This window comes from Hemitrygon akajei, chromosome 4 (genome assembly GCF_048418815.1).
Source record: "Hemitrygon akajei chromosome 4, sHemAka1.3, whole genome shotgun sequence".
Classification (NCBI taxonomy): Eukaryota; Metazoa; Chordata; class Chondrichthyes; order Myliobatiformes; family Dasyatidae; genus Hemitrygon; species Hemitrygon akajei.
This window is the reverse complement of record NC_133127.1, coordinates 180,655,554-180,682,899: the sequence shown is the minus strand read 5'-3', so window position 1 is coordinate 180,682,899 and position 27,346 is coordinate 180,655,554. Positions and strand designations below refer to the sequence as shown.

The 27,346-nt window shown below is 41.5% G+C and overlaps 1 protein-coding gene across 8 annotated transcripts in view; it reads left to right on the top strand.

Annotated features, from left to right (window-relative positions):
• Positions 1 to 27,346, top strand: part of herc2 (HECT and RLD domain containing E3 ubiquitin protein ligase 2) — a 244,342-nt gene that overhangs the window by 154,942 nt on the left and 62,054 nt on the right. For 7 of the 8 annotated variants that reach the window (XM_073044124.1, XM_073044123.1, XM_073044120.1 and 4 more), the window contains 9 exons: positions 5,580 to 5,758; positions 8,377 to 8,488; positions 13,483 to 13,564; positions 21,643 to 21,786; positions 21,867 to 21,957; positions 23,728 to 23,905; positions 24,330 to 24,411; positions 24,502 to 24,673; positions 26,556 to 26,700. In XM_073044124.1, coding sequence (XP_072900225.1) covers positions 5,580 to 5,758; positions 8,377 to 8,488; positions 13,483 to 13,564; positions 21,643 to 21,786; positions 21,867 to 21,957; positions 23,728 to 23,905; positions 24,330 to 24,411; positions 24,502 to 24,673; positions 26,556 to 26,700 — 1,185 coding nt within the window. The remainder of the gene's footprint in view (positions 1 to 5,579; positions 5,759 to 8,376; positions 8,489 to 13,482; positions 13,565 to 21,642; positions 21,787 to 21,866; positions 21,958 to 23,727; positions 23,906 to 24,329; positions 24,412 to 24,501; positions 24,674 to 26,555; positions 26,701 to 27,346) is intronic. The other variant, XM_073044118.1, reaches the window with a different exon arrangement.

Sequence of the window (27,346 nt, the reverse complement as noted above, 5' to 3'; positions counted from 1 at the left end):
TACACTTTGGGTAGACAAATCAGGGTAAGACCTGCACATTGAGCGGTAGGGCATTGAAGAGTGTGGTAGAACATCGGGATGTGGGAATACAGATCCATCGTTCCTTGAAAGTGGCATCACAAGTAAGACCATAAGACATAGGAGCAGAGGTATGCCATTTGGCTTATTGAATCTGATCTACCATTCCATCATGGCTGACTTATTATCCTTCTCAACCCCATTCTTCGTCCTTCTGCCTGTAACCTTTATATAGGCATCCGATAGTCTCATGAGACCATGGATTTGCGCCTTGGAAGGTTTTTCCAGGGCGCAGGCCTGGGCAGGGTTGTATGGGAGACCAGCAGTTGCCCAAGCTGCAAGCCTTCCCCTCTCCACGCCACCAGATGTTGTCCAAGGGAAGGGCACTAGGACCCATGCAGCTTGGCACCGGTGTCATCGCAGAGCAATGTGTTGTTAAGTGCCTTGCTCAAGGACACAAACACGCTGCCTCAGCTGAGGCTCGAACCAGTGACCTTCACGCGCCAACACCTGTAACCTTTGATGCCGTGATTATACAAGAGTCTTTGAACTTCTGCTTTAATTATGCATGATGACTTGGCCTCCGCAACCATCTGTGGCAATGAATTCCACGGATTCACCATACTCTGGAAAAGAAATTCCTCCTCATATCTCTTCTAAATTGAAGCCATTGTATTCTGAGGCTGTGTTCTCTGGTCCTGGACTCTCCCACTATAGGAAACATCCTTTCCACATGCTGTCAACATTTGATAGGTTTCAGTGAGCTTCCACCAACAACCCCCCCCCCCCCAATCACCACCACCACCATTGTTCTAAACTCCAGTGAATACATGTCCAGAAGCATCAAATGCTCCTCGTATTAACCCTTTCCTTCTTAGAATAATTCTTGTCAACCTCAGAGCCAATGCATCTTTTCCTAGATAATGGGCCTGATACTGTTCACAATTCTCCAAGTCTCATCTAACCAATTTCTTATGAAGCCTCAGTATTACATCCTTGCTCCTTGCATATTAGATCTCTCAAAGTGAATGCTAACCTTGGATTTGCATTCCTTACCACCAACTCAGTCTGCAAGTTAACCTTTGAGGAACCTTGCACAAGGGCTCGCAAGTCCTCTTGCACATCTGAATTTTGAATTTTCTCCCCATTTAGAAAATAGTCTGCACCTTTATTTTTTCTGCCTAACCATACACTTCCCTACCATACAATATTCCATCTGCCGCTTATTTGCCCATTCTCTCAATATGTCTTAGTCCTTCTGCAGACTCCCTGCTTCCTCAACAATATCAGCCCCTCCACTTATCTTCATATTGTCTGCAAACTTGGCCACAAAGCCATCAATTCTATCATCCAAATCATTGAATCATCCAATCCCTTGCAGAACACCAGCAGCCAACCAGAAAAGGCCTCCATTGTTCCCACTATTTGCTAGTCAGCTAATCTATCCATGCCAGCATCTTTCCTATAATACTATGTGCTCTTACCTTGTTCAGCAGCCTCGTGTATGATAAAAAATTAAAGGCCTTCTGAAAATCCAAGTAAACAGCATCCATTGACTTTCCTTTGGCCATCCTGCCTGTTATTTCCTCAAAGAATTCCAACAGATTTCTCAGGCTAGATTTCTCTTTGAGAGGAAATATGCTTTCTTAGGCCTATTTTTTCATGTGCCTCCAAGTTCTCAAAACTTCATCCTTAATAATGAGCTCCCTTGTCTTTCCAACCACTGTAGATATGGTCGTAAAGAGAGTTTTTGGCATATTTGCCTTCATGAATCAAAGTATTGAGTTGGAGGGCTTGGAGATGTTATGTTGAAGTTGTATAAGATGTTAGAGAGGCCTAATTTGGAGTATGTTGCCAAGATTTGAGGATCTGGGTTATAGGGAAAGGTTGAATGGATTAGGACTTTATTCCCTGGGACATAAAGATTAAGGGAAGATTTGATAGAGTTATACAAAATTGAGAGGTAAGGTAAGGGTAAATGCTTACAGGCTTTTTCCACTGACCAGCTGGTGACGTAGTGGCATCAGCACTGGACTTTGGAGCGAAGGCTCAAGAGTTCGAATCCAGCCGGCTCCTTTATACGCTTCCATCCCTGCTGGGTTGAACGTCGAGCTAGCAGCTCGGCCTCATAAAAACAAGAAAGCCTGCTAAAAAAACGCCATCATGATGGTGTCCCCATGACTCCACTCGGAGTTATGGACTTCCTTCTTTCTTCTTCTTGTGCAAGACTAGGACTGGAGGTCATGGGTTAAGGGTGAAAAGTGAACTGATTAAGGGGAACATGAGGGGGACTTTTTCATTCAGAGGGTGGTGGGTGTGGAATGAGCCGCCATTGGAAGTGGGTTTGATTTCAACATTTAAGAGAAATTTGGATAGGTACATAGATGGCAGGAGTATGGAGGGCTATGGTCTGGGTGCAGGTGGATGGAACTAGATAGATCAGTACTTCAGCACAGACCAGATGGGCCAAAAGGCCTGTTTCTATGCTATAGAGTTCCATGACTTGATGATTCTACAACTCTGGCAGCTCATTTCATATAACGACTTGCTATGTGGAAAAGCTGGGCTGTCAAGATCACTTAAATTTCGCCCCTCTCACCTTAAACTTAAGCCCTTTAGTTTTAGGTTCTCCCATTTGAGGAGAAGACTCTGGCTATCTATCCTACCTATTATCCTAATGCTTTTATCGATATTTATTAGGTTATCCCTCGGCCTCTTGGACTTCTTAGAGTACAAACCCAGCCTATCCTATTTCTCCTTGTAACTAAAGCCTTCTAATCCAGATAATATCCCAGTGGTCTTCTTCTGCACATGGATTACATTTCATCTTCCACCACTCACCTCAACTTCTCACCCTTTCTATGTCCTTTTGTATCCTCAGACAATCAAGACAGTTTCAGATACAGTGTGGTTTAAACTTGTATGGATCCTTGCCAAAAGCCTTGTTAAAGTCCATATGTACCATTTTGATTGTCCTGCCTCCATAAAATTTCCTCAGTTGTCTCCTCAAATTCAGTCAGATATATGATTCAACATTTCCCCTGTACAAAGCCATGCTTGCTTCCCCCATTCGCTCCCTGCTCTTCCAAGTAAAATCTTGTCCCTTAGAAATCTTTTCTGATGAGTTCCTTATTGTTGATGCAAAGCTCACCAGTAATACCATTTTTGAATAAAGGAACAGAGACCCAGTAGTATCTGAAAGAAAAGAGATTCTTTAGATGCTAGAAATCCAGAGAAACACACACAAAATGCTGGAGGAACTCAACAGGTCAGGCAGCATCTTTGGAAGGAAATTGTGCATATATTTTGGGCCAAGATCCTTCATTAGGGACCACTTCCTAACAAACAAGGGAAAAGTCTTCTCCACTGCTTCCCATGGCATCCTGGAATAGATCCTCTGAGGCTCTACGGCATGAATAAATAGTCCATGTTACGGGTCAAGACGCTTTATCAAGACTCAGTCAGACAAAGATGACTGAGTGACTGCAGAATATTCTCAAGAGGGAAGGTGAGCAGCCAGTGGTCATTATGCATGTTGAGACCAATGACATAAGTAGAAAGGCGGAAGAGGTCTTTGCGGTGAGTGTGGGAAGAGTCTGAAGAGCAGGATTAATCCCAGTGCCACATGCTAGTCAGGGTAGGAACAGGATGATAGTTTGTTGTTGTTTTGTATGGCATGACCTGGGAGAAGCAGACACGAGTCTGTCCATTCAGGAGCCGGGTATGATAGTACAGATGAAAAAGTTGCTGAGGAACTGGTTCAAGGGGGAAGGTTTCAGGTTTCTGGATCATTGGGATATCTTCTGGGGAAGGTATGACCTTTGCAAAAAGGTGGATTACACCTAACCTGAGGGAGACCAATATCCTTGTCGGCTGAGAGGAACAGATAGGAGGTTCTCACAGACTGATAGAGATACCCGCATGGTGTGTTGGCTCCCAGGTGCCAGGGTATGGGATGTCTCGGATCAGCTGCAGAGTATTCTGAAGGGAGAGGGTGAACAGCCAGAAGTCTTGGTACAAGTTGGTACCAATGACATAGGTAGAAAAAGGGAGGAGATCCTGAAGAGAGAATTTAGGGAGTTGGGTAGGAAGCTGAAAAGCAGGACCTCCAGGGTAGTAATCTTAGGATGGCTGCCTGTGCCACATGCTAACGAGCGCAAGAATATCATGATCAGGCATATTAATGTGTGGCTGAGAGGCTGGTGTAGGGGGCAGGGCTTCGGGTTCTTGGATCATTGGGGCATCTTATGGGGGAGGTCCAAAAAGGACGGGTTACACCTGAATGCAAAGGGGTCCAATATCCTAGCAGGCAAATTTAATAGAGCTGTTAGGAAAGGTTTAGGCAGGGGGATAGGAACTGGAGTGATAGGGCTGAGGAAGGGGAAAACAGAAATAAATCAAGATAGCGTGCAACAGAGATGATAGAAAGGACAGACAGGAGATGAGGCATAATCACAACCAGTGGGATTAGTTACAGGGCAATAGAGGCGGGGGCGCAGTTAAAACAGAAAGCAACAAATACTGGACTGAAAGTGTTGTATTTGAATGCACGCAGCATAAGAAATAAAATAGATGATCTTGAAATTCAGCTGCAGATTAGCTAAGTTTTAGGGATGTCAAACTTGCCAAAGGATGGCTGCCATTGGGAGTTAAATGTCCAAAGATATACAGTGTATTGGAAAGATAGGTTAGTAAGCAGAGGGGGTGGTGTGGCCCTGTGTATAAGAAATAATATTAAAACATTAGAAAGGGATGACATAGGATCTATGGGTTGAGTTAAGAAATGGCAAGGGTAAAAGGACCGCACTTGGAGTATTGTGAACTCTGTGGAGTATTTTGAGCCCCTCATCTAACAAAAAAAAATGCTGGCATTGGAGAGGAGTCAGAGAAGGTTCACAAGAATAATTTCAGGAGTGAAAAGGTTAATGTATAAGGAGCTTTTGATGGTTCTGGGCCTGACTTTGGCTGGAGTTTAGAGCAGTGAGGGGGATCTCATTGAAACCTATTGAATATTGAAAGGCCTAGATGGAGTGCATACGGAGAGGATGTTTCCTATAGTAGGTGAGTCTAGGACCAGAGTGCATAGCATCACAATAGAGGGACCTCCGTACAGAACGATGAGGAGCAATTTCTTTAGTCAGCGTGTGGTGATTCTGTGGAATTCATTGCTGTGGATGGCAAGTCCTTTAGTATATTTAAAGTAAATGTTAAAAGGTTCTTGCTTAGTCAGGGCTTTAGAGGTTACGTGGAGAAGGCAGAAGAATGGTGTTGAGAGGGCTAATAAATCAGCCGTAATGGAATGGCGGAGTAGACGTGATGGACCGAATGGCCTAATTTTGTTCCAATGTGTTATGGTCTAATGGGCAGCTTTCTAGATATTTTTAAGAAATATCTTGAGATAGTTTATTTGCATGCAAAATGCAACATATTGAATGCTTGAATTGGGCATAATTTTTCTCATGCTTGCTTCCAAGGCAAGTTTTTTCAGTCCAGAAAGTGCTTTATTAGCAACAGGTCTGAAAATGTGGTCCACATTTATAATCAAGTTTCACTGTTCTCAGCAGCACAGATACATTGAAATAGCTATCAAGCAGTGCAGAAGTTCTGGCATTGATTGCAAAATCCATGGCTTGAGTATCATGGGGCGTATTCGAGCAGAAGAAGAGGATCTTGCAGCAAATTTCCCTTTTCTTGCTTCAGATAATGAGGAGGATGATGATGATAAAAGCAATACTGTAAGGTACTGTGTGCACTAATAATGAGAGCAAGTTATGGGCTGATTAATACAGTTTTGATGTAAATCATATGTTGTTTTTTTCCATATGTTTTTAAAGGCATTTTTTTTTCTGTTTTGATCTCCAATCTCAAAGAGCGTCCAAAACTGCAATATAATTGTCAACTGATGTCAGAAAGAGCCAGGGTAACCATCCTTCCCACATGGGTACTCCTGCCCTCTGTACATCCTATATGTGGCAAAATTAATATTTGTAATGTTTCAGTTGTAGATTAGATCCAATGCTCCAATGTCTTGTGCTTTTGAATCAGGGGCTCCCTTATTATTGATTGGATCTTTATAATCTAGTGTTACTTAAATTTGAAAAGCTCACTGAGGTTAGAATTCTGTATAAGAATGCACTTCCATTCAATTCAGTTTCTTTTTAAGATACCTCGCGATCCTGTCAGCACTGACCAAACAGGTCCAAGTGTGAGTGCTAATTTTAAAAATACTCACCCACTTTGAGATTGCTGGACATACAATGGGATCCCGGATGAGCCCCCAGATGTTGTAACATGATCAAAGTTACTGGATAAACTTTTGCATCCACATGTATAATGAAATGTCTGAAGAGAAACATTTTGTCCAGCAATGATAACCTCCGGCCATTGGAGGTGCTCTTGCCTTACTGTACAAATGATGGAATGATGGGTAATACTCTTTATAGAGGCATTTTCCATTGCAAATGTGATTTTATAGATACTTTCTGGGAATACAAACATTGTGATGTGTGACAATGGTGACTAATGTTTAAAATCATTGGCTGATTGCCTCTTGCCCTCCATTCCTTTTTCTTCATCATTCAATATTTTGTGTTGAGCTCTGTCTGAAGATCACAAAACTGATTAGCAATATATTAGAAGCTATGTGTAGCATTGCACTTCCAGTGAGCACAGGAATATCTTTGTCACTTTTTAGACATCACACTTCGCCTTACTAGATTTTCAGTATGAAAACCCACGAGAGATTTTTCAGTAATATTGTATTTGTAACTTGAGTTTCTAATCTATTTGATGCAGTAGAAAAACAAACAACAACCAATAATGAAAGAGCAATTATTGCTGCATAATTCCAGCCTTTGGAGCGGTGGGATGCCATTTTACACTTCTGACATTCCAAATCTGAATTTTACAAACATGATAGATAGGTGGGGGTTCTGCTGATAGTGGCAATGGATTCCAGAATGGGAAAAGAGGATTAGTGAGCAAGGTATCAGAATCAGACTTCAGATCTATTATCACTCACTTGTATGATGTGAAATTTGCACTGTACTGCTACAGCAAAGCAATAAAGACATAAAATTGCTGTAAATTACAAAAATAACTTGTTCAGAGGTCTGCTTGGTAGAGGGGAAGAAGCTGTTTCTGAATAAATGTGTGGGGTCTTCAGGCTTCTGTACCGTCTCCTGAATGGTAGTAATGAGAAGAGGGCATGGTGAGGGTCCTTAATGATGCATACTGCCTTCCCGAGGCACCACCTGTTGAGGATGTCCTTGTTGGTGAGGAGTGTTGTGCCCGTGATGGAGCTGGCAGAGCCTTGGAATCCTGAGTCTCCATACCAGGCAGTGAGGGTTTATGTCTACAAATTGTATCTCTGTTCACATTCGTTATGGAAACTCTTACTTAGTAATGTTGCTAGCTCAGAAGTAATGACACTGTAGCACCTCAAGTGGCAGGAGCCTGTAATTACGATATAGGATCATTTTGTGTGGAAACTTTTTAGTAAATTGAACTTTAAAAAAATGTTATTGTTCTAAAAAATTATTTAGAATAATTGTGAACAACACAGTGCTGCCCTTATATAATATCCACTGCCTCAGAGGGTGTCAATCAGGGTACTTTTCTGATGCTTAAACACTATTTTTATGTAGAAGAAAACTTGGTATACTACTTTGTTCACAGCAATATGTATTTGGTGACTTTTGGCCTACTTTCATGCCTGTGATATAATGGCAGTTTCAGTGGTGTAGCATTTCCCTAAGAATATTGAATTGTAAACGTAGATCTATGGTCTTAAATCTCTGTGCAACATGCACAAAATGCTGAAGAAACTCAGCAAATCAGGAAGCATCAATGGCTGAGAATAAAGAGTTGATAGTTCAGGCTAAAATCCTTTGTCAGGATTGGAAAGGAAGGGGACAGGAATGGGGAGTACAAACTGGTGAGTGTTTGGGAAAACGAGTGAGGGGATTAGGTGGGTGGGTGTGGAAGGAGGAATGAAGTAAGAAACTGGGAGGGGATTGGTGGAACAGATAAAGGTCTCAGTCCAAAATACTGACTGCTTGTTCCCTGCCATCGATGCTACCTGACTTGGTGAGTTCTGGTTTGAGTTGCTGAAGATTAACAACATCTGCAGAACCTCTTGTTATTTCAATCTCTACTTTGATTTTTGGCCATAACTTTCTGAATTGACTCAAAGGGAAACTTCAGGTTATGCTTTATATTTATTTGGAGCAATGTTAATTACGTTTAGTAGCTAATAATGTGTCATGATTTATTTTGTTATTTCAAAAATGGAGGAAGAGTTAAAGTATTGTACCTGTATGATATAACTTCAAAAATTGTATCTTTCATCTCTCCTAGCCTTGTAAGGAAGAAAGCATCTGGCTTAGAGTCAACAGCAACAATTAGAACAAAAGTATTTGTGTGGGGGCTAAATGATAAAGACCAGCTTGGAGGACTGAAAGGCTCAAAGGTTAGTGTTATTTCTGTGATTACTTTAAAAAAAATTATTTACAATATTACCTGGGCTAAATCACATGTAGAATATATTATGAAAAGATAAATATGCAGGCTATTATTTAAATGATGAGAGTTTGAGGGAGATTGAAATTCAGGGGCATCTGGTTGACTTTGCAGTCGAGTCATTGAAACATGCAGGTTTGGCAAGCAAGCAGGAAGAGATTTATTGCAAGATAGGCAGGAAGAGAGATGAGGTCCTGAAGTGTGAGTTTTGGGAACTAGGCAGAAGGCCGAAGAACAGGACCTCAAGGGTGGCGTTCTCAGGATTGCTGTCAGTACTACGTGACAGTGATGGTAAGAATTGGAGGAGATGGCAGTTGAATGTGTGGCTGAGGATTTGGTGCAGGGGGCAGGGTTTTAGATTTTTGGACCATTGGGATCTCTTCTGGGGAAGGTGGGACCTGTACAGATTGGATGGGTTGCACCTGAACTCGAGGGGGAGCAATATCCTTGCTGGTAGGTTTGCTAGCATGGTTCGGGAGGGTTTAAACTAATTTGCAAAGGGGGTGGGACCCGGAGCGATAGAGCAGTGAAAGAAGTGCATGGAGTAAAGCCAGATCTAACATATAGAAAGGCTTTGAGGAAAGAGCAGCAGAATAAAGGATATAAAGGTAGTAAGGTAGAAGGGCTAAAGTGTGTGTACTTCAATGCAAGAAGCATCAGGAACAAAGGTGATGAACTGAGAGCTTGGATACATACATGGAATTATGATGTAGTGGCCATTACGGAGACTTGGCTGGCACAAGGGCAGGAATGGATTCTCAATATTCCTGGATTTCAGTGCTTTAAAAGGGATAGAGAGGGGGGGAAAGGGGAGGAGGGGTGGCATTACTGGTCAGGGATACTATTACAGCTGCAGAAAGGGTGGGTAATGTAGCAGGATCGTCTTTTGAGTCAGTATGGTTGGAAGTCAGGAACAGGAAGGGAGCAATTACTCTACTGGGGGTATTCTATAGGCCCCCTGGTAGCAGCAGAGATACCGAGGAGCAGATTGGGAGGCAGATTTCGGAAAGGTGCAAAAATAACAGGGTTGTTATTATGGGTGACTTTAACTTTCCTAATATTGATTGGCACTTGATTAGTTCCAAGGGTTTAGATGGGGCAGAGTTTGTTAAGTGTGTCCAGGATGGATTCCTGTCACAGTATGTTGACAGGCCGACTAGGAAGAATGCCATACTAGATCTAGTATTAGGTAACGAACCGGGTCAGGTCACAGATCTGTCAGTGGGTGAGCATCTGGGGGACGGTGATCACCACTTCCTGGCCTTTAGCATTATCATGGAAAAGGATAGAATCAGAGAGGACAGGAAAATTTTTAATTGGGGAAGGGCAAATTATGAGGCTATGAGGCTAGAACTTGCGGGTGTGAATTGGGATGATGTTTTTGCAGGGAAATGGACTATGGACATGTGGTCGATGTTTAGGGATATCTTGCAGGATGTTAGGGATAAATTTGCCCCAGTGAGGAAGATAAAGAATGGTAGGGTGAAGGAACCATGGGTGACAAGTGAAGTGGAAAATCTAGTCAGGTGGAAGAAGGCAGCATACATGAGGTTTAGGAAGCAAGGATCAGATGGGCCTATTGAGGAATATAGGGTAGCAAGAAAGGAGCTTAAGAAGGGGCTGAGAAGAGCAAGAAGGGGTCATGAGAAGGCCTTGGCGAGTAGGGTAAAGGAAAACCCCAAGGCATTCTTCAATTATGTGAAGAACAAAAGGATGACAGGAGTAAAGGTAGGACCGATTAGAGATAAAAGTGGGAAGATGTGCCTGGAGGCTGTGGAAGTGAGTGAGGTCCTCAATGAATACTTCTCTTTGGTATTCACCAATGAGAGGGAACTTGATGACGATGAGGACAATATGAGTGAGGTTGATGTTCTGGAGCATGTTGATATTAAGGGAGAGGAGGTGTTGGAGTTGTTAAAATACATTAGGACGGATAAGTCCCTGGGGCCTGACGGAATATTCCCCAGTCTGCTCCACGAGGCGAGGGAAGAGATTGCTGAGCCTCTGGCTAGGATCTTTATGTCCTTGTTGTCCACAGGAATGGTACCGGAGGATTGGAGGGAGGCGAATATTGTCCCCTTGTTCAAAAAAGGTAGTAGGGATAGTCCAGGTAATTATAGACCAGTGAGCCTTACGTCTGTGGTGGGAAAGCTGTTGGAAAAGATTCTTAGAGATAGGATCTATGGGCATTTAGAGAATCATGGTCTGATCAGGGATAGTCAGCATGGCTTTGTGAAGGGCAGATCGTGCCTAACAAGCCTGATAGAGTTCTTTGAGGAGGTGACCAGGCATAAAGATGAGGGTAGTGCAGTGGATGTGATCTACATGGATTTTAGTAAGGCATTTGACAAGGTTCCACATGGTAGGCTTATTCAGAAAGTCAGAAGGCATGGCATCCAGGGAAGTTTGGCCAGGTGAATTCAGAATTGGCTTGCCTGCAGAAGGCAGAGGGTCATGGTGGAGGGAGTACATTCAGATTGGAGGGTTGTGACTTGTGGTGTCCCACAAGGATCTGTTCTGGGACCTCTACTTTTTGTGATTTTTATTAACGATCTGGATGTGGGGGTAGAAGGGTGGGTTGGCAAGTTTGCAGACGACACAAAGGTTGGTGGTGTTGTAGGTAGTGTAAAGGATTGTCGAAGATTGCAGAGAGACATTGATAGGATGCAGAAGTGGGCTGAGCAGTGGCAGATGGAGTTCAACCCAGAGAAGAGTGAGGTGGTACACTTTGGAAGGACAAACTCCAAGGCAGAGTACAAAGTAAATGGCAGGATACTTGGTAGTGCGGAGAAGCAGAGGAATCTGGGGGTACATGTCCACAGATCCCTGAAAGTTGCCTCACATGTAGATAGGGTAGTTAAGAAAGCTTATGGGGTGTTAGCTTTCATAAGTTGAGGGATAGAGTTTAAGAGACGTGATGTAATGATGCAGCTCTGTAAAACTCTAGTTAGGCCACACTTGGAGTACTGTGTCCAGTTCTGGTCGCCTCACTATAGGAAGGATGTGGAAGCATTGGAAAAGGTACAGAGGAGATTTACCAGGATGCTGCCTGGTTTAGAGAGTATGGATTATGATCAGAGATTAAGGGAGTTAGGGCTTTACTCTTTGGAGAGAAGGAGGATGAGAGGAGACATGACAGAGGTGTACAAGATATTAAGAGGAATAGACAGAGTGGACAGCCAGCACCTCTTCCCCAGGGCACCACTGCTCAGTACAAGAGGACATGGCTTTAAGTTAAGGGGAGAGAAGTTCAAGGGGGATATTAGAGGAAGGTTTTTCACTCAGAGAGTGGTTGGTGCGTGGAATGCACTGCCTGAGTCAGTGGTGGAGGCAGACACACTAGTGAAGTTTAAGAGACTACTAGACAAGTATATGGAGGAATTTAAGGTAGGGGGTTATATGTGAGGCAGGGTTTGAGGGCCAGCACAACATTGTGGGCTGAAGGGCCTGTAATGTGCTGTACTATTCTATGTTCTAAGAGAATTTGGTTAAAAAAGTGTCCTACAAAATACATGGAACCCTGTTTAGAAGGAATCTGCAATATTGTCTACTGGTCTTGTTTTCTTATCTAAGGAAAGGATATGTTGGTGATTGAGGGACTTCAGTAAATATTCACCAGTCTGATTTCTGGATAGAAGGTGTGTAGTGCGAAAAGTGAGCACGTTTTGCCTGTACTTCTGAGTTTAGAACGTTCAAAGGTATTTTAATTGAAATGTTCAAAATGTTTGTGGAGGTTAACAGGGCAGGTGCAGGAATAGTATTTTCTCTGGCTGGTGTGTCTGGTTCGAGGAGAGATGAGAAGAAACGTTCCTGATCAGAGAGTAGTGAGTCTTTGGAATTCTCTACCCCATGGGACTGTGGAACCTTGGTTGTTGATTGTATTCAACAATGAAATTGATGAGGCCTAAATAGAGTGTATGTTGGAAGGATATTTCCTTTTGTGGGGGAGTCTAGGGCCAGAGGGAAGAGCCTCAATTGAGGGATATCCATTTTGAACAGAGATGAGGAAAAATTTCTTTAGCCAAAGGACGGTGAAACTGGAATTGATTGCCGCAGACTGGTGTGTAGGCCAAGTCATTGGGTATGTTTAAGGCAGAGGGTGATAGGTTCTTGATAAATCAGGGTGTCAAAAGTTATGGGGAGAAGGCAGGAGAATGGGGTTGAGAGGGATAACCAGTGGAATGGTGAAGCAGAGTCAATGGGCTGAATGGCTAATTCTACTCCTCTGTTTTATTGTCTTATGTTCTTATAAATTTTAAATATTAAAGCAATCAGAGGATAGGGTGTTCGTGCAAGGAAGTGGCTTTATTGAATTACAGACAGGCATGGGGAGTTAAATGTTCTGTACATAAGGGCCTGCCTTTTGTAATTAAATAATTAGAACTGCCATTCCGTCTTATCCTTGTGCTGCAGATTGAGGCTTCTATATCAATGCGTAATTGTTCAATACAGAAGTAATGTAATCTATCTGGATGGCCTGCACACAGTAGCTTTTCACTGCATCTCCATAAATGTGACAATAGTAAACCAATAACACAGAGGATGTTTGATCCTTTGAAATGTAATTAAATAAGAAGATGACTCTTAGATTGAACAATTAGTGAAGAGCGTTTTAAAGCAAGGTATTTTCAGTTCAAAATGCCAAATTGCTGGAGGAACTCAATGGCTCAAGCATCACCTGTGGGGGGGGGGGGGGGACAGTGAAAGGAATTGTTTTGGGTTGAGACCCTTCATTAGGTTCCAATGTTCGATTTCAACCTGAAACATTAATAGTTCTTTTTAACCGCCACAGTTGTTGCTTGAGCTGCTGGCTGACTTCTTCCAGAAGTTTATATTTTGCACCTGATTACAGCATCTTTTGTGTCTCCAGCTGTTTTCAATTTGTTTGTCAATCAAATCCATCTTCACTAGATGTTTAAAAACCTCTTCTACTTTAAATTTTAGATAAAGGTGCCCTCATTTTCAGAGACATTGTCAGCTTTAAATGTCGTGCAAGTGGCTGGTGGTTCCAAGAGCCTTTTTGCAGGTAATGCAACATTTACTTTAAATGTTTTTTGTGAAGTTGTGTAGCAGCATTTTATGTTGTTTGTGATGCACATTTTGGGTTTCACCAGGACCACTCTGTTCCAGATCTCATCACAGTCACTGTCCAAACATGGGCTGAAGCGTTGAGTTCAAGAAGCGCAAAGAGAGTGGCTGCTCTTATCATCATGTGCAGTGTCTAATTGCCCTGATAAAGTTACAGTTAATGGGTATCAAAGTGAAAGCACTCCAGTGAATTGTATTTCCCTCAAGGGAAGGTGTTTGTGATATTGGACGTCAGTCATTCCAGCCACAGCATATTGTTGTAGAAGATCCTCAGGACAGTGACCTAGGTTCAGCCATCAATGACCTTCCTTCTGTCATAAAGTCAAAAGTAGAGATGTCCTGCTGATGATTATACAATGTTCAATTCTATTTGGTGCTCTTCAACAAATGAAGCACATTATGTTTGTGTGCAATAAGTTGTAGACTATATTTGAGCATAGGTTACTAAGTGGCAAGCAACAGTGACAGGCAATGTCAGTATCTAATAATAAAGTGTCTAACTACCTGCTTCCCATATTTTCTTATTACATAGCCAATCAAGTCTGCTGCTTCTCAGAGCAATCCTTCTCAAGCACTAATTTTCCCTGTAAGCTTGTCTCCTCCTAGGTTTTACCATTCTCCTATCCACTTGGGGTTGTGTACAGTGACCAATTAACCTACCATCCCTGAATTGGGAAGTGAGAGGAACTGGGGTACAAGTGGAGGTGGGAAGGAACCCACATGGTCACAGAGAGAATATGTAAGCTGCACAGAGACACTGCCAAGATAACTAAACAGCATGCTTTGCTTCTCAATTTTACACTATTTTAATACCGAGTTAATATATGTTGTATTTGCTTTAACTCTTTATAGCTCCCTTCCATGGCAGTAACAATATTCAAAGTAGGACACAGAAGAAACACTTCCAATAGGTTTATACATCAAAAACATTTCACGTTTGTAAGCTATCATGCACACAACCTCATGTGTGGCATTTTGCTAAAGGACTTATGGAAATCCAAGTACAAAACATCAACCGGTTGTCCTTGGTCTATTCTGCTTGTTATTTCTTCAACAAATTCCAACAGATTTGCTGGGCAAGATTTTCCCTTGAGGAAACCATGCTGACTATGACCTATTTTATGGTGTAGATTGGGAAAATCAGGTTGGTGTGGAATTCCAAGAGTGGGAATTTCTAGAATCCCCATGAGATGGCTTTGTAGAGCAGCTCATGGTTGAACCCACTAGGAGATCAACTATTCTGGATTGGGTGTTGTGCAATCAACCTGAATTGATTAGAGCGCTTGAGGTAAAAGAACCCATGGAGGCAGGTGATTGAATTCACCCTGTAATTTGAGAAGGAGAAGCTAATGTCAGATGTATCTGTATTACAATAGAGTAAAGGAAATTAGAGAGGCATGCCAGAATTGATTGGAAAAGAACACTGGCAGGGATGATGGCAGAGCAGCAATGGCTGAAATTTCTGGAAGCAATTCAGAAGGCACAGGATGTATTTATCTCAAAGAGGAAGAAGTATTCTAAAGACAAGATGACACAAACGTGGCTAGCAAGAGAAGTTAAAGTCAACATAAAAGCCAAAGAGAGGAAATATAATAGAGCGAAAAATTAGTGAAAGTTAGAAAATTGGGAAGCTTTCAAAAAAAATTGAAGACAACTAAAAATGTCACTGAGAAGGTAAAGGTGGAATGTTAAAGTAAGCAAGCTAGTAATATTAAAGAAGATACCAAAAGTTTCTTCAGATACATAAACTATAAAAGAGAGGCAAGAGTGGATATTGGACCGCTAGAAAACAATGCTGAAGAGGTAGTAATGAGGGCTAAGAAAATAGCAGACGAACTGTATAAGTATTTTGCATCAGTGTTCTCTGTGGAAGACGTGAGCAATTTGGTGTAAGTTCCAGGGGTCATGAAGTTTGTGGTTTCCATTGCTGCAGAGAAGGGACTTGGGAAACTTAAAAGATCTGAAGGTAGATAAGTCACCTGGACCAGATGGTGTACAGCTCAGGGTTCTGAAAAAGGGTGTTGATTGTGGAGGCATTAGTAATGATCTTTCAAGGTTCACTAGATTCTGGTATCATTCCTGAAGACCAGAAGATTGCATATGTTACTTCACTCTTCAAGAAGGGTGAGAGGCAGAAGAAAGGAAATATAGACCAGTTAGTCTGACTAGAGTGGTTGGGAAGATGTTGGAGTGGATTATTAAGGAAGCGGCCTTGGTGTACTTGGAGGCACATCGTAAAATAGGCCATAGTCAGCATGGTTTCCCAAAGGGAAAATCTTGCCTGACAAATCTGTTGGAATTTTTTGAAGAAATAACAAGTAGGAGATATAAAGGAAAATTAGTTGATGTTGTGTACTTGAATTTTCAGAAGGCCTTTGATAAGGTGCTTAACAAGCTATGAGCCCATAGTATTATAGGGAAGATTCTAGAATGGATAATGCAGTGGTGATTGGCAGGAGGCAAAGATTGACAATAAAGGAGACCTTTTCTGGCTGGCTGCTGGTGAATATTGGTGTTCAACAGGGGTCTCTGTCGGGACCATTTCTTTTTTCGTTATATGTCAAAGATTTGGTAGATGGAATTGATGACTTTATTGCAAAGTTTGCTGACGATATGAAGATAGATGAGGGAGCAGGTAGTTTTGAGGAAATAGGGAGGCTACAGAAGGACTTGGATTAGAAAGATGGGCAAAAAAGTGGCAGATGCAGTACAGTGTTGGGAGATGTGTCATCATCCACTTTGGTAGAAGAAATGTAAAGGTTGACTATTTTCTAAATGGAGAGAAAGTACAAAAAATCTGGGGTGCAAAGGGAATTGGAAGTGCTTGTGTAGGATTCCTTAAAAGATAATTTGCAGGTTGTCTGTGGTGAGGAAGGCAAATGTGATGTTTGCATTAATTTCAAAAGAAATAGAATATAAAAGCAAGGATGTAATGTTGAGACTTTATAAAGCACTGGTGAGGCCTCACTTAGAGTATTTTTAGTTTGTCCCCTTATCTTAGCAATGATGTATTGAAACTGGAGGGGGTTCAAAGGAGGTTCACAAAAGTGTTTGCAGGATCAAATGGCTTGTCATATGAAGAGTATCTGATGATTCTGGGCCTGTATTCACTAGAATTCAGGGGGTGACCTGATTGAAACCTATGGAATGGTGAAATGCCTTGATAGAGTGGATGTAGAGAGGATGTTTCCTGTAGTGGGAGAGTAAGACCAGAGGACACAGCCTCAGATTAAAGGTGTCTCCTTTTAGAATGGAGATGAAGAATTTCTTTAGCCAGAGAGTGGTGAATCTGTGGAATTCCTTGCCACAGATAGCTGTGGAGACCAAGTCTTTGTATATATTTAAGGCAGGTCATGAAGGGATACAGAGATAAGGCAGGAGATTGGAGCTGAGAGGAATATTGATCAGCCATGAAGATATGGCAGAGCAGAGTTGATGGGCCAAATGGCCTAATTCTGCTTTTATGTCTTGTGGTCTTATAGTCTAAAGCAATTTGACTAGTGCCTATATGTTGTTTTGTATAGCCCAGTTTTGCCTGCCTATTGGGATTTCCAAGTGAGTCTGTAAATTGGTGCCAGATGAGTGTCACTGGAGCACTGTTTCCATTAGAAACACTGTTGAAATTTGACCTTTGCATTTTACTTGGGAACAAATCTTTTCTGCATTTTGTACTGGGTTATAAACGTGTTGTAGAGGGAAAAAAAGTTTAATTCATTGCTTTTTCCAATTCCTTTAAAATTAGTTATTTTAATAATGGAGTTTTGGCCTATTTCATTATATTTGATGACTATTCATTCTGTGCAGATATTACTTAAAATGCCTTTATCCATGCTCTTAATGTGAGTACGATGGCCTTGTAATTTTATTTTGTCTATTAAACTTGAAACTCAAGAACCTGTGTAATATTTTAAAATCAGTCCATTCTCAATCAGAACAGTTATTATTTAGTGTTATTTTTATTGATGAGTTATACTTCAGCATTGGCATTTTGTTTGCATAACTGAGTTATACTTTTGGAAGTCTGTATAATTTATTTGCATAATTATTTGTGCCAGATTTCAGCAAGTGATATTTTATATGAGTATTTTGATAACAACTTGGAAACAATGCAATCAAATTTCTTACTTGGCCAATTTGATTTTATAGCTTGAATCAAGTTATAAATAACCTTTTTGATTTGAATTAGAAAATATATTTTTTCTTGAAATACGGCAAGCATTATTTATGTCATGAAGGTTCCAGTTTATGATTGTTGTTTTGCTGCGGCATACTTTCACCGCAGAACCCTCAATACGGGAACAGAAAATTGCAGAAGCGCTCAGCACGTTGGACAGTTGAGAGAGAAACAGAAACACTGAACTGATGAATGGTCATTAGTCTGTGTTTCTCTCTGTGGATGCTACCTGTCCTGCTGTGTCCTTCTGCAATTTTGTTCTTTTCACTTTCAGCATCTGTAGTGTTGGAATTGGTATTTAGCAGCTTTTTTGATGTAGCCTCATTCCTGCCTGCACTTCTCTGTTGGACATGGCTTAGGAGGTTTAAATAGAACAAGTTATTCAGCCTTTATACATGGCTCTCAGTTCCCAGTTGATTAACATTAATTCTCCATCCTGTTTTCAGTCACTGCATTATTCTTTGGTCTCCAGAAATAGAACGAGGAAATGGTGTATGATTGGGTGCAAGGCGAAAGAGATTGAAAGAACCAGTAAAAATAATACAAGGATGGATTTAGTGGTATTTTGGGACAAGATGAGAAATAAATGGTGGTTTTCAAGAAGGCACAACAGCATCTACACTTTGAGGGGAATGAGGCATTCAAGCCTTCTCACCCCCATTCTAACAACTTTCTACAGAGCAGCACTGAGAGTATCCTGTCTGGCTGCAACATTGTGTGGTAGGGAAGCTGCAAGGCATTGGGCTGCAAGATCCTACAGAGGATAGTACAAACCACTGAGAGGATCCGCCTATTTGTGACATTTACCAGGAGTGTTGTAAACGAAGAGCCAGAAGCATTGCTGAGGATCCCTACCACCCATCCCACAAATCCCTTTGACCAACTATTGTCAGGGCGGAGGTACAGGAGCATCAGGACTAGGACTACCAGACTGGGTAACAGTTCTTCCCCCAGGCTTTGTGATTAATGAATACCCTGCCACCTCCGCGATCTTGTCACCAGGACAGTGAGCTGTTTACCTGTGCTGTGTGCTTCACATGCATTTTGAATTATATATTGTATTAACTTATTAGTGGTAATATTTGGTCTTTTGTGATGTGTGTGTGTTAAATGTATTATGGGTGCACCATGGTCTGGAGGAATGTTGTTTGGTTCTATGTACGTACAATCTAATGGCAGTAAACTTGAACTAAAGGATAGTTAGTATTGCAGAATTGTTTATTGAGTTATTGGAACGCTGGTGGCACTGTGGTGCAACAGTGAGTATAATGCTATTGCAGCACCAATGACCTGGGTTCAATTCCACCATGTCTATAAGGAGTTGGTGCATTCTTCCTGGTGACTGTGTGGCTTTCCACTGGGTACTTCACTTTTCTCCCACATTCCAAAGATGTACGGGGTTAATTAGTTACATCAGTGAAGTTGGAGGCACATGGGCCGGAAGGACTTTTTACTGAGCTGCATCTCTAAGTACAAAAAATTAATACTGTCGTGTTCAGAAGCCTGCACGTGTAACTAAATACATAGTACTGTCACTGAGCTTAAATTATTCCTGTGCATTGCTTGGCAGTATGTCCTGTTGCTGGTTGTTTCTTTTGTATAAAACTTTGATAGTTCACTCGATCCGGTTGCTTGACGTTGCAGAAAGGAGAAATATTACAATGCAAATCATTGCTCCTACTGGAGGCACACTTTTCACAAATGATTATATTGAATAACGGAAATTCTGACTGCTTATCCATTTTCTAACATACAGTACTGTGTAAAAGTCTTTGGCACATATACATATATATAGCTGGAGTGCCTAAGACTTTGGCACAGTATTTGTCAATGTGGAGCAGAGTGAGTTTGTAAATCTGGCGGGAGCGAAATATGTTGGGAATGGCGAGGGTGGAGCACAGTGGGAAGGGTGTGAAACAGGTGGCAAAAGATTGTGAGGGGCAGGGGGTTACGCAGGTGACATACCTAGCCGTGAGACACCAGACAAGATCATTTGACGTCTTCTGAGCCTTGTAATGGCTTTGCCTGCCACAGAGTGTTGCAGTACCACCCTCCTGACCTTGGGATCTCGCTGTAGATCTCATCCACCCAGTCTACCAGAGCTGACTTCGTATGCTAGCACAGGAATGTCTGTATCTCACTGGGGTGTGAAGTTGCTGGCTCCCCTCACCTGGCTTAGCCCGCCTGTTGAAGTGGTGTACTAGGGTGTGGCTGCTGCTGCATGCAACAGCCACTTGGAGCTACAGATGAGTGCTGAAAGTCTAGTGGGGTTCAAAGGTTGGTGAGCTGGTCCAGAATGGACATAAGCCCCTTCACCAGAGGTGCTGCCCTCCCTAGACACTATTGTTATGAGTGATGAACAGACCTGATGGACAATGGGGTACAGAGTTAACCATTCCCCTCCTGAGAAACACGAACTATTACTGTTGCTATGCTGACCATGAGAAAGAGAGACGGAAAAACAAGCAAGAACACCGGTGACAGATAAGAGAGAGGGGGAAATTGCTGATTAACTGTATTGTGACTCCTTTTTGAATTATTTACTGTTTCGCTGCAAGGACAATAGTTTGCTCATAAACATTCCTCAGTGGACTGAAGGAGTGGCCTTATTTGATGGACAGTCATTCAGGAGTGATGGATAGCTGAGTCCCCGTTAGTAGGGATAAAAAGACATGTCTGGAGAGACACCCTCCAGACACGCCAGTGGACACTGATTGAGTGTTGGAAACCACAAGAAAGGTGGGGGCTTCGAAGACCGAACCAGGAGGTTGGTCATTAAGGCTATCAGTGTAAAAGCAGGGCCGGTGGAGACTTGTGTGTGTGTCCACTCATGCCAGATTGACAAGTCCACCACAGAAGAACGGTCTAGCAGAAGGACGGAGAGGTCATAATTGAATGACCACACAGATACGATGGATTAAGAAAGCAAAGGAAGGTTTGCCTGACTGTAGCTGTTACATCTCGCTCGCTCTCTCTCTCTCTCTCTCCAACGATTACAATACAACAACTATAACTACATCAGCACTCACGAACTGAACTGAACTTTATACTTTTCTATGATAATTTATTTACCCCTAGACATCGATAGAGCTCGTTTATTATTGATTATTATTATTCCTACAGTTTTAGGTTTATTACTGCTAACTTGTTTTATATGTATATTTGCATTATTGATATGGTCTTGCTTATTTTTTATTAATAAACACCCTTAGTATAGTACCACCAGACTCCAACGAATTCTTCTTTCTCTGCTGGTTAGACACCCAGTTACTGGGTACGTAACACTATATACGCCCCAAGGTAAGTGGGCCAAAGAACCGAAAATGACAAGAAAATCTTTTTTTAAATCCCTCAAGTGGTTAGAAACTGGAAGTGCTACCTTTAGGGCAATGGAACATAAATACAGAAAGAAGAAAATTACAGATTTAACATCAGAGGACAGGAAAATGGGACTAGCTGGCACAGGACTGATGGGATAATGTAACATCATTTCTGTTTCTATCTGTTCAGTTAACTTGCCACGTACTATCAATCAAGCATGATTCTTGGTCTATGTGATTTGGTATTATGATGACCTATACACATTCATGAAGAGCACAATGTTTAAAGGGTCCATTTCCCTGCATTTTTGCCCTAACTCCTTATCTTTTGGTTGATACTGAAACTAGATGCCTTTACAGTAACGTGCATAGTGTATTTGTTATTGGAAATGGTTTGTAATAATAAAATGTGCTTCTTCTCATCCTCTGATTGTTCCCCTGGAAAAATTTTGTAAACTTTTAATTTTATGCTTTGACCAAAGGGATGCAATTTTTGCTCACTTCTCAACTTTTGTTTTGTAGTTACTGCTGAGGGTAAAGTCTATGCCTGTGGAGAAGCCACTAATGGAAGACTTGGGCTCGGAATATCCAGTGGAACGATACCCATTCCTCGACAGATATCAGCCCTTAGCAATTATGTTGTGAAGAAAGTTGCTGTGCATTCAGGTACATGTCCCAGATTTCTTTATTCAAGATATGTGCAATAAATTTTCTCTAAATTTATCTCATGTAACTTTGCATTGCAGGTGGGCGTCATGCAATGGCTTTAACCGTTGATGGAAAGGTATTTTCCTGGGGAGAAGGAGACGACGGAAAGCTTGGACACTTCAGCAGAATGTAAAAATATGTCTTACATGTTCTTTTTTAAAAATTTCTTCCAATCACTCCCTTCACCTCTGATCCTCCCCATGACCCCATGAATAATGAGCTGGAGCTTTATACAGCTTGTTAAATATTTGTTTGTAATAACATACCATCATTAATGATCCCAATACCCAGGACGTGTCCACATTTCATTTCTACCATTGGGAATGACTTAAATGAAGCCACACACTCAACATTTTAGGAACAGCTTTTTTCTCTCCACCGTCAGATTCCTGATGGGCAATGAACCAACCCATGAGCACCACCTCATTATTTTTGGTCATTTTGAACTACCTATTTAATTTAATTTTTGTTTATTTCTTATTGTAATTTAGTTTTTTTATGTATTGCACTGTACTGCTGCCACAAAACAGCAAATTTCATTTCATGTGTCAGTGATGTTAAACCTGGTTCTGATTCAGAAGAGAAGTAACATTCCTTTTAATATGCCTTCCTTTGTCTTACACTCCTTATCACATCTGAAAATCACTTGGCTTTACTTTTGTACATCTTCTGTTCCTTTTATTGTTAACTGCTTGACTATTTCTCTGTTGGGGCGGGGTTATTTATTTATTTGGTGATACAGCACAGTGAAGGCTCTTCCAGTCCTTCGAGCCATGCCATCCCAGCAACTCCACAGTCTGAATTAACCCCAAAATTAACCCCAATCATGGGACAATTTACAATGACTAATTTACTACTTGTTATGTCTTTGGACTGAGGGTGGAAACCAGGGCACATGGGGAAAACCCATGCATTGCACTGCAAGGACGTACAGAAACTCCTTTCAGAATGGTGCCAAAATTGAACTCAACTCCAGAACGTCCTGAGCTGTAATAGCGTTGCGCTAACTGCTATGCTACTGTGGCGTCCATTTCTTATTATTGTCGTAGCGTTGCATTAGTCCTTTTTGCTTCTGGGTTGCCTGTAATTTTTCTTGAAAGTTTCTGCTCATTTCCTATGAAAAATCTGAATGTAAGAAATATAACTAGATCATAGAGCAATGCACACTCACAGAGGCTTTCAATATAGTTCCACCATTCAGTTAGATTATCCCCAATGATTGTGATCTCACCTGATTTCTATAGAACATGATTCCATTGTTTTTCCAAAATCCATCAGGGTTCTGCAGTAGAGAATTCATAATATTTGCTGCTGAGATAAGAAGTTCATTCTTATGAGGAATGTGAAGAAACAGAGGAGGGCAACATTGATGGTGGCGCTTAGTGATGGACTCCAGTTAAAAACGGGACTCAGAGGAAGATAACATCCTATGGAGGGGCTCAGGAAGTGAGGGAGGGTGCCAGCGCCTGGTGGGTCTTGGGCCTTATCTCTAGGTTTATTTGATTTTTGGAGTAATCAGCAAACTAAAGCTGCTGTGCTAAGCTTTTGTGGATGCACAATTATGTTTTCTAAGTTATAAAAATATTTGTGTAATAAATATGATTTTCAGCAAAATTGAATCTGCATATGGCGCATAAGAGATTACTGGAATCTTGAGCAACATACAATCTGTGGAAGGAGCTCAGGGTTCGACCGATATCTGTGGGAGGAAAGGAATTGTCGATGTTTTTGATTTTAATCCAATGTTTCAATGTGAAATTTCAATAGTTCCTTTCCTCCCACTAATGTTGCTTGACCTACTGAATTCCTCCAGCAGATAGTATTTAAACTGCATGTGGCTTATGATAAAGCTTAGAAAGAATGTACGTTTTACTTCTAAAGGTAAATGTCTTTTTTTAGGAATTGTGATAAACCAAGACTGATTGAAGCATTAAAGACCAAACGCATACGAGATATTGCTTGTGGGAGTTCTCACAGTGCCGCTATAACCTCAAGTGGTGAGCTGTACTCATGGGGCCTTGGCGAGTATGGCAGACTAGGACATGGTGACAACACAACGCAGCTGAGACCAAAATTGGTAATTACTTATTTTACATTCTGTCGTTAATAATTTATAAACTTCTCAACCTTTTCAGTTTATTTTCAGAAAATTTGTAGTTCAATGGATAATAGAATTTAGAAAATTTCACCAGTAGCAAGAGGTTTCACGTCAATCATTACTGAAAATTCAAAGATAATTTTTGCCTTCAGAGCTCTGCAGTGGAGTTAACCACTTTGTCATGATTTGTGTTGGCTAAAAACATGCTTCTTAAAGGTAGCACAGGGAGGTTAACACCTGACTTGGTTTGTTCTTTCCACAGGTGCTGGCTTTTATTTATCTGTAATTAAATGCAAACAAACATGAACAAACATACCTTTGTTCAACATGTTTCTAACAGTCCTTGTATATTTGATGTAATTCTGCTGTAAGAATGAAATTAAGAATGGCTTGCACATTGCAGGTGAAAGTTCTTCTGGGGCATAGAGTAATCCAGGTAGCGTGTGGTAGTCGGGATGCACAGACACTTGCACTGACTGATGAAGGTAAAGAAGAATTTGCTGATAACTTACAGTACTTTTATCTGGCAACTCCCTTGCCTCGTTTACAGCAACTGTTTTTATTACTTTCCTTAGGGCTGGTATTTTCATGGGGAGATGGTGACTTTGGAAAGCTGGGCCGTGGCGGAAGTGAAGGTTGCAATGTTCCACAAAACATCGAAAGACTCAATGGCCAAGGGGTTTGCCAAATAGAGTGTGGTGCCCAGTTCTCTCTGGCACTTACGAAGTCTGGTGTGGTGTGGACCTGGTAGGTTTAGATTTAATAACAGTGTTGTATTGTAAGTATTTGATTGTCATGTTAGGCAAGTGTCATATCATCAAGGACATCCTCCATCCAGGCCATGGCCTCATCTCTACTGCCATTGGGCAAGAGGCACAGAGCCTCGGATCACCATATTCAGAAACAATTATTACCCTCCTGAGCCAGCGTGGATAACTTCAATTACTGCTACCTTGAAATGGTTCTGTGATCTACAGACTTGTTTTGAAGAACTCCTGTTCTCAATATTATCTCTTTTTATTTGCATAGTTTGTCTTCTTTTGCAAGTAGGTTGCTTATCAGACTTTGTCTGTTTATGTATAGTTTTTTGATAAATTTCCATGGTATTTTTTCCTGTAAATGTCCGCAAGAAAATGAATCTCAAAGTTGTATGTGGTAACATGCACTCAGTGGCCACTACAGTCGGCCCTCCTAATCCGCGAGTTCTGCATCCGCGAAAACCCGGAAGTGCTCTTACAGCACTCGTTGTTCGAGCATGTACAGACTTTTTTTTCTTGTCATTAATCCCTAAACAATGCAGTATAACAACTAGTTTACATAGTATCTACATTGTATTAGGTATTATAAGTAATCTAGAGATGATTTAAAGTATACGGGAGGACGTGTGTGGGTTATCGTGGATCGGGCTTGAAAAAAATCGGAAGTTCTTTTACTAAGTAAGTCGGAACAGGTACATGCGGTATTATTTAGCGTCAGTTAGTCAAACGTTTGTCTTAGTATATCGTATATATTTTACCTTTCTATGCATATAAAACACTTAAGAACGTATGTTTCAGCGCTGGGCTCAGGAGCCAGTGACAGATCGCTATCGAGTGCGCTCTCCATCCATGCCGGGTTGATGTGGAGGATCAAAAACTCAAAACCCCAAAACCCAATAATTAAACCACTGTGTTGCTTAGTAATAATTGTAGCTTTCATTGGGGCATGGCCTTTCACTCTTTATCCTTTAAAATTGTTCCGATCGTTGACCGACGTAGCCTAATGCTTTTACAATGACCGATGGCATTTCACCTCTTTCTGATCGCTTTATTATTTCCACTTTATTTTCAATCGTGATGGTGATTATTTTCGTGAACAGAAACACTGTGGATTCAGAGCTCCACCGCTGGGTCCTAATGTCCACTGCACTGAGACGGGTTGAATAAGGGACTTGAGCATCCACATTTTTTGGTATCCATGAGGGATCCGGGAACCAATCCCTCGTGGATAAGGAGGGTCGACTGTATTAGTTTATGTCCTGTACCTGATATAGTGGCCATTGAGTATGTGTTTGTGGTTTTCTGCCATCCACTTAAAGGTTGACGTGTTGAGCTTTCAGAGATGCACTTCTGGACACCACTGTGTGGTTATTTGAGTTACTTTTGCCCTCCTATCAGCTTGAACCAGTCTGGCCATTCTGTTCCAGACTGTCTTATTAACAAGGCTCTTTTGGCCACAGAACTGCAACTCACTGGATTACAAAAAAAATGCACTATTCTCTGTAAACTCCAGAGACTGTTGTGTGTGAAATTCCCAGGAGATTAGCAGTTTCTGAGGTACTCAAACCACCCCGCTTGGCATAATTCCATGGTTAAAGTCATTTATATCACATTTTTCTCCATTCTGATGTTTGGTCTGAACAACAACTGAACCCCTTGACCACGTCTGAATGCTTTTATGCATTGGCTGATTAGATATTTGCATTCACAAGCTGTGCTGAGGTGTACCTAATAAAGTAGCCACAGAGTCTGTGTATATACTTTGATAATAAACTTACTTAGAACTTAAATATTTTTATGTAGCAGCAGTGTATTGTCATACTATTAATACAGTAAAATTTGTTTTGTTGATTAACTTTTCTTGTGCACAGGGGCAAAGGTGATTACTTCAGACTAGGGCATGGCACCGATGTTCATGTGCGGAAGCCTCAGGTGGTGGAAGGTCTGCGGGGAAAAAAGATTATTCATGTGGCTGTGGGTGCATTGCACTGCCTTGCTGTCTCTGATACAGGACAAGTAAGTAAACAGTTTAGGCCATTCAGCCCATCGAGATGCTCCGCTCTTCATGTCTGATTTATTATCCCTCTCAATCCCATTCTCCTGCCTTCTCCATGCAACCTTTGACACCTTTACTAATCAAGAACCTAGTAACCTCTGATTGAATTATATGCAGTGGCTTGGCCTCCACAGCTGCTGCCTGTCCACAGATCTCCACTGTCTGAATAATGAAGTTCCTCCTCATCACTGTTCTGAAAGAACATCCTTGTACTCTGGAGTCTGCGCCCTCTGGTCCTAGCGTCCCCCACCACAGGAAGCATCCTCTCCACGTCCACTCAATGAGATTCCTCCCTCATTTTTCTAAATGCCAGCAAGTACAGGCCCACAGCCATCAAATGCTCCTCATGCCTTAACCCTTTCATTCCTGGCACAAGAAAATCCGTGGATGCTGGAAATCCAGGGTAACACACACAAAATGCTGAAGGAACTCAACAAGTCAGGAAGCATCTATGGAAAGGAATAAACAGTTGGTGTTTTGGGTCGAGGCACTTAATTAAGATTGGAGATAAAAGATGACGTCAGAGTAAAAAAGAAGGGGGTAGGGGAGGAAGAAGTACAAGGTAGTAGGTGCAACCAGGATAGGGGTGAAGTAAAGAGCTAGAAA